At 50.2% G+C, this 7843-nt stretch overlaps 1 protein-coding gene across 2 annotated transcripts in view; it reads left to right on the plus strand.

Moving 5' to 3' along the window:
• Positions 1-7843, plus strand: part of COL26A1 (collagen type XXVI alpha 1 chain) — a 166615-nt gene that overhangs the window by 42033 nt on the left and 116739 nt on the right. For both annotated transcript variants that reach the window (XM_040456047.1, XM_040456048.1), the window contains exon 2: positions 5605-5727. In XM_040456047.1, coding sequence (XP_040311981.1) covers positions 5605-5727 — 123 coding nt within the window. The remainder of the gene's footprint in view (positions 1-5604; positions 5728-7843) is intronic.

Genomic DNA, 7843 nt, shown 5'->3' on the forward strand with positions numbered 1-7843 from the left:
GTGACTCAACATGAGGGCGGAGCAGAGCACGGGACGAGGGAAAGGGGGCAGACTGGGTGATCCTCCCGGGAGGGGAGGACATGGTCAAAGCCCTGGGGCTTGGTTCAGGCTCAGAGCTTGGGGTCCTGCGGATGGAGGGAAAGTGTGGGTGAGATCAAGTCCCAAAGCAAAGCTCAGATGGGAGAACTGGGGGGCTCGGGGTTCAGTGCTTGGGGTGGGACCAGGGCTGTGGGGAGGAGGGGCTGCTGTGTTGCCACCTCCCTGGGTGGCAGGCAGCGTCGGAGACCAGTTGGTTAGTTGTATTCAGAGGTGGGCATGGCTGGGGGCGTCCTGAAGGCCCTCCGTTCCATTGTGCCCTGATTTTCTGAAGCCACTTAGCACTTGCTGTCCCAAAGGGCCCTAAATTAAGAGTTTTGGAGCTTGGCCAAGCCATGGAGCCAAACACTTAGCTCGGTGAAAACTGCCGTAGGAGCGGCCTCGGGGTCTCCTGGAGCAGGGCCAAGTCACTTGTTCCACCCTATCGGGGACTGAGCTTGTCTCGTAAGGAAAAGGAACCTGGAGGGGAACCCTTCTGACCCCAGGGCTGAGAATGAGTTTCCCCTCCTGGACCTTGCATGAGAACCCAGCTGGAGAGGGAGAGATGAGACGTCGAAGAGACATTTGCTGCCCAAAGATAATGCCAGTCCCTCCTGTCCTGGTGAGGGCCGCTAAGGGCACCCTCGCTGCCCAGGCAGTTCAAGGACCAGCCCCACCGCTCCCCAATTCTGTGCTCTCAGGCCAGTCCTTCCAGGCGAGTCGTAAAAGGGACATATATGTCTCCTGCCAAGCCGGTCTCTGGGTGGAGTTAATTCTGTAGTACATACAGCTCTATTCACCCACCACCGTGCACCCTGTGCTCAGAGGGTGCCACCCAGACGTAGACTTAATGTTCAGGACATGGGGATCCTAAGACGGACCCCACACGGGAGCAGAGTGCCTGACACCAAGATTTCCTGCGATCGTAGTGCCTGGAGATGAACGGGGTTTTGAATTCCATCCGAAAAGGCCTGGATCCCTCTCTCCTTGTCTCTGCCTGCCTCCTTCGTTGTTTTTGGCCACGTTTTGATTTTGGGAAGCCATTTACAGCCCATTAAAAGATCAAATGTCTGGAGATGATGAATCGAGGCATTTGAAAATGTTTTGCAATTCACAGCTCATTTCCCGATAGAAAACCCCGACCCGGTGTGATTCAGAGATGGCTGGACGGCCTGTCTGTTCCAGGCGCCGGGGACGGATCTCGGGACGGAGCACTGTCCTTGGGTTGGTTCATCCCGAAGAGAATCATGCTGGGTGCCTGGGTGGCACTGATGCTCCTTGGTAGAGCTGGAGGAAGAGCCCAGACCGCTGACATCTCGCACGATTTCCAGAGCGAGCTGGCAGAAGGAGGAGTGGAGATTCGTACGGGGGAGGTGGGACCCTGCTGGTCCCCGGGGCTGGAAGGCTGGGTTCCCTTCCCAGCTCAGCATTAGGTTTGAGCTGTGGGCTGTGAGGTTTAACTGGCCACTACTTCTCCCATCTGCAAATTAGGAAGGTCAGTCCCCTGGGCTCTCATGAACACTTGGGGTTTCAGGAGCCAGCCAGTCAGCGAGACCCTGGGTTAGGTAGGACCACATGATCTTCCCATCACTAACCTCAGTCTGCTCGTGTGGCCCTCACCATAACCTGGAAAAGTGGAATTTTTTTTTAACTGAGGTTCAGAGAGGGGACGTCACTTGGCTCAAGTCACACAGCAAGTTGATGGCGGAACCATGTTTTGAACTAGGTCTCCAGGTGCCTTTGGGGAGAGGGATGGACTTTTGATGATTTCTGTGGTCTTTTTGACTGTGCAAATATTGGAATTTTCCTAGAAAATTGTCAAGATTTTGCCTTTTTTCGATGCAAGGTCACACATAATATTTATGTATAATTTTAAATCTGTGGAATTCTTTTCTTGGTTTTGGGGTACCCAGGTACCCCCAAACCACTTTGTTTCTTCATGAATCTGGTGCTGCTGCTAAGATCTAATTTCAGCTTATTGTAGGTAATTGGTGTTACTTTCTTTTTTCTAGCGTTTGGTATTTTGTCTGCATCCTGAGATTTCTGATGTTTCCTCACAATATGTCTGTCTGTGTTCATCTTGCTTAGCACCCAGTGGGCTCTTTCTGCCAAGAACTCATGTCTTTGTTGAACTCTCTTTTCTCTTTCTTCATGTGTGTATTCCCTTTGCTCTCTCCAGTCTCCCATTCCAGAGCTACTAATCGACATAGGTTGGCACATAGTCTGTATTCTGGGTCTTTCCCCTTTTCCCCCGCATTTTTCATCTCCTTTTCCCCCTGCAGTATATCCTTGGAAGGTTCATGGCTTGGATTTCCGGCTCATCTGCTCTCTCTCTCTCTGGCTGTTTCCATGCTGGTTTTTCAGCCCATCTGTTGAGCTTTTGGTTTTTACCATCGTATATTTCATTTCCAAGCGATCTCATTTTTTTCCCATTTCGTAATATCTTTTACAAGTGCACAATCCTCTTATCTCTTTGAGGACATTAATTATGTTTTAAAAAATTGTCTTCATCTGTTTGCTTTATGAGTTGTCTTTTCCTGAAGTGCGATTTATTGTCTGTTGAGCTGATGCCTTTCTTTCACGGTGCTGGCCTTTTTTCTGGAATAATTTGAGAATCACGGTATTTGGGGGTTCCCACTGGTTTGTCTCTTTTACTGTTTATTGCTTTGTTGCCTCTTGGAGGGCTGGTAGTAGGTGCAAGGTAGAGAAGGAATGTGCAAGAATGCAGTTGTATAAACTCAAGAGGGTCGCGGTTTCTCCGGGGGGTCATCAGCTTTTGAGGGACCCACTTACAATCACACCTGTGTCCTGGCAGGTGAACCCAATGCCTGATTCTCGACATCAGCAGGGGTAGGGATCAGATCCTACCCATCTGACTCCTTGTGCTGTGGTCCTCTGATAGTCACCTCTGGGTCCCTCCTCTATTGGACTAGCCGCATCTGCTGCTCCTGAGTCCCTTTCCCTGTGTGTTTCTGGTTCCTCTTTCAACTTTGTTCTGCTGACTTTTAGTTCCTCAAAATTTCTGGCTGAGTTTATTTTTATTTATTTATATTTTCTGCTTTATTGAGTTATGATTGACAAATTTAAAAAAGCATATATTCCCCCCCCCATGCTTTAACCCCCCAAAGGTATACAACATGATGACTTAATATACATATACATTGTAAAATGATTACTACAGATGATTAACATTCATCACCTCACATAGTTACCATCGTTTGTTTTGGTTTGTGGTGCGAACACTTAAGATCTACTCTCCTAGCAAATTTCAAGTACCCTATTCAGTATAATTAACTATAATCACCATGTGCAGATTTAATCTGTATATTAGGTCCCGGAACTTACTCATCTTATAACTGCCAGTTTGTGTTCTTTGATAACATCTCCCCATCTCCCCTCTCCTCCCCCCCCCCCCCCAACTCCTGGCAACCCCTGTACTACTCTGGTTTTTCTAGTCTCTGGTGCATGTGGTTTTGGATTCCACATGCAAATGAGATCACACAGCATTTGTCTTTCTGTGTCTGGCTTCTTAGCATAACATCCTCCAGGTTCATCCACGTTATCACAAATGGTAGGATTTCCTTCCTTTTTTTTTCCAATCTTTTTTTTTTTAAAGCTTATTTATTTATTTTGAGAGAAAGAGAGAGCAAGCAGGGGAGGGGTAGAGAGAGAGGGGAAGAGAGAATCACGGGTAGGCTCTGCACTGTCAGCACAGAGCCCAATGGGGGGCTCGAACCCACGAACTGTGAGATCATGACCTGAGCGGAAACCAAGAGTCGGATGCTTCACCGACTGAGCCACCCAGGGACCCCTTCTTTTATGGCTGAATAACATTCTGTCGCGCGCGCGCGCGTGTGTGTGTGTGTGTGTGTGTATGTGTGTGTGTTCTAAATTTTCTTTGTCCATTCATTCATGGACGGACACTTCGGTTTCCATCTTGGCTGTTGTGAATAATGCTGCAGTGAGCATGGAGTGCAGAGATCTCTTCCAGATACTGATGGTGTTTCCTTTGGATATGTACCCAGAAGTGCAATTCCTGGATCCTATGGTAGTTCCATTTTTAATTTCTTTCAAGAGCCTAGCAAAGTGGCTGCACCAATGTACATCACCATCAACAGCACACCAGGGTTGCCTTTTCTCTGAACCTTCGCCAGCACTTGTTACCTTACTTCCCTTCGATAATAGCCGTCCTAACGAGTGTGAGGTGACATCTCGTTTCGATTTGCGTTTTCTCGATGTTGAGTGATGTCGAGCGCCTTCTCATATACTTGGTGGCCGTCGGTATGTCTTTGGAAAAATTTCTCTTCAAGTCCTTCTGGCCATTAAACTCAGACTATTTGTTTTTTTGCTATTGAGTTTTTTGAGTTCCTTGTATGTTTTGGATATTGACCCCTTATAAGAGATACGGTCTACAAAAATCCCAAAGCTCCCGCAAGGGCGTTTTTGTCCATGGCTGGCTGCCAAATTATTGTTACTGAGTGGCGGGGGACGGTGGCGGGTTGTGTGTGTGTGAATGGGGGATCTCCTATCCACCATCTTGCTGATGTCCCAACAGGGGCTTGTTTTTAGATTTCCAGTTTCTAGGATCTGGGGATGGAAGGGGGAGACAGGAGTATGTGCTTTTCTGCCATCTGGATCCAATCTCCATATTGTTTGCGTATGTCCCTTCCTCCCCACTGCCACGCCCCACCGCAGGCCTCTGTACCTCTTACACAGTGCACCAGAGGAAGTGCTCTAAACTCAGACCCGTGGGGCATCCCTCTGGCCAGTCCTTCAGTGGCTCCCCGCTGACTTCATGATAAGACCCACATCTAGCCTGGCAGGCACCGTGCCTTTCTCCTGGCTCCTCCCTTTCCTCCAACCTTTGGTCCACCTGTAATTGCATTTGCTGTGGGCTGACAGTTACCTTTCAGTACTCAGGTGGTTGGCCTTTCTTAGGACCGGGGTCCGGTGCCCTGCTGTGTTCCCATAGCTCCCTGTGCGTGTCCTTTCATTGCACTTATGGCCCCGGGTTCCTGTGGATTTTAATCACTTCCTTTTCTTAAAGTTTTTAATGTTTATTTGAGAGAGAGAGAGAGAGAGAGAGAGAGACAGAACGTGAGCAGGGGAGGGGTAGCGAGAGAGGGAGACACAGAATCTGAAGCAGGCTCCAGGCTCCGAGCTGTCAGCACAGAGCCTGATGCGGGGCTCAAACCCAAGAACCGTGAGATCATGACCTGAGCCCAAGTCGGATGCTTAACGACTGAGCCACGCAGGCGCCTCTTAATCACTTCCTTCTTATTCTTTCTCACCAGAGTGGGATTTCTCTGTGGGCAGGGGTTGATTCTGAGCACTTGATGACAGGTATGATGCCAGGACTTGGTGGCCAAAGGGTATGGCTAGTCTCCCTTCCCCTTGGACCTGGTCCCAGGGTCTCAGTGGGCCCCTTATCCCCCAGCCTCGTGGAGGGGCCCCTCCTCGGCCATCACGGCCTTTTGACCCGCAGTCAGCCCCTCAGTAATAACGTCACGACTGTTGCTTTCCCCACAGGCACTGGTGCCATCACACGGTGACGCGGACGGTATCCTGCCAGGTGCAGAATGGCTCCGAGACTGTGGTCCAGCGCGTGTACCAGAGCTGCCGGTGGCCGGGGCCTTGTGCCAACCTTGTGAGGTAAAGGCTGTGGGGCTGGCCACCTCTGCTCTTCCTTTCTGCTCCTTTGGATGAATCCGACCCCAGCACAAGCTGCTGGGGAGGGGGGGTTGACGCTTGGAAACAAGAACTGAGCATGCATTTACGCAGCACCTTTTGTGGACAGACCATGGGGGGAGGGTATGTGCGGGCCAGATGAAAGAGACACGCTTCCTACCCCTTCATAATCCAGGGGGCATTTGATGAGCAGAAGAGCACCATAGACAGCTGAGTGGGCGGAGGGGACAGGGGGATGGAGAAGGGCCCGTGAGACCCCTCTGAGCCCCGCCCCTGACTGCCCCCACTCTTCTCAGCTGTGCCCCTCACGGCCCCGCCCCTCACGGCCCCGCCCCTCACGGCCCCGCCCCACGGCCCCGCCCCTCACGTTCCCGCCCCTCACGGCCCCGCCCCTCACGGCCCCACCTCTCTTACAGCCCCCACCCACAGCCCTCAGGCAGCTCTCAGATTCATAGGAAGAGATCTGAATTCCTGGGGCCACATTCGAGGTCTCTGAGACCCCACCTCATCTGCCTCCTAGTCCTCTCCCCCTCCAGTCCCTTTTCTGGCTCCAGCTTCCTTTTCTCTCCACTCCACACCTGTCCGGCCGTGGGTTTCTGCCTCCAAGACCCTTTGCCCCTCTCTGCCTGGGACCACCCTTCTCAAATTCCAAATCCCTGCCCAAACGAACAAAAAACCAGAAACAGACTCATACATACAGAGGACAAACTAGTGGTTGCCAGAGTGGTTTGGGAAAAGTAAGTGCATGAGATTAAGAGTCACGGGGTGAAAAGCACAGCATCGGCGATATAGTCAGTAATATGGGAATAACTTGGTATGGTGACAGACGGTGAAGACATTTATCATAGCATTTTGTGATGTATATAATTGTCCATCCACGATGTTGTGCACCTGAAACTAGCTATATGTCAACTACACTTCAATTAAAAAAAAACACTTTTGGGGCGCCTGGGTGACTCAGTCAGTTAGGCGTCCACCTTCGGCTCAGGTCATGATCGAAGGTTTGTGGGTTCGAACCCCACATCTGCCACACACCGCAGACCCTGCTTGGGATTGTCTCCCTCGATCTCTCTGCCGCTCCGCCCTCGTTTGAAAAGAAATAAACTTAAAAAAAAAAAAACTGGGGCGCCTGGGTGGTACAGTCGGTTAAGCGTCCGACTTCAGCCAGGTCACGATCTCGCGGTCCGTGAGTTCGAGCCCCGCGTCAGGCTCTGGGCCGATGGCTCAGAGCCTGGAGCCTGTTTCCGATTCTGTGTCTTCCTCTCTCTCTGCCCCTCCCCCGTTCATGCTCTGTCTCTCTCTGTCCCAAAAATAAATAAACGTTGAAAAAAAAAAAAAAAACTTTCACGGCAACCCCCATTCGTGTCTGACCAAATATCTGGGTATTCTGGTCTAGCCAGAGTGACACAGATTAACCATCCCAGGGTCATCATAAATTGGGTGTGTTTTCATCACCAAGGATGGATGAGCCCAGGGGTCGGGGCCCTTGCCTGCACAGTGGTGCCCCCTACAGGGCTCAGCGTGCAGCCAATGCCCAGAATCAGCTTTGCAGCTGCTCTGCTGGGACCCGCGAATGTGGCAGCGATTCTGGTCCTGGGCCACACAGGCTGCAGAGCTCGCCGGGGAGAGGGTGGCTTGTTTCTTTTCTAGATTTTCCATTCTACCTTTCATTGTTATTGCTGTCATTGTTATTAGGAAGAACGTGATATATACTCACTGTCCAAAAAAAATAAATAAATAAATCCCAAATATTACAGAAATTGAGCATTGTTCCTCTCGAATTATACCTCCATGATCCTATTATTAGTATTAACGGTACGTCTCCTCTGTGCCTCCTCTATAATGGACTCTGCTCCTCTTACACACATATATGCATTTTCTTAAACAAAGACCAGATGGTGTTCTTTTGTCCTGCGACTTGCTTCCCCCCAGAACAATATTTTGCAATCACTTCCCGTACAGCCACCTCCTTTTTAACGGCTGTTCAAAGCCCCTTCATTGCAGTGAAGCATCATCATTGATGCCCCTTGTCCTCAACTAATGGATATTTAAATTGGTTTCCTCGTTTTAACTACTACAG

Source organism: Herpailurus yagouaroundi, unplaced genomic scaffold, assembly GCF_014898765.1.
Source record: "Herpailurus yagouaroundi ecotype Mexico unplaced genomic scaffold, PumYag 216, whole genome shotgun sequence".
NCBI lineage: Eukaryota > Metazoa > Chordata > Mammalia > Carnivora > Felidae > Herpailurus > Herpailurus yagouaroundi.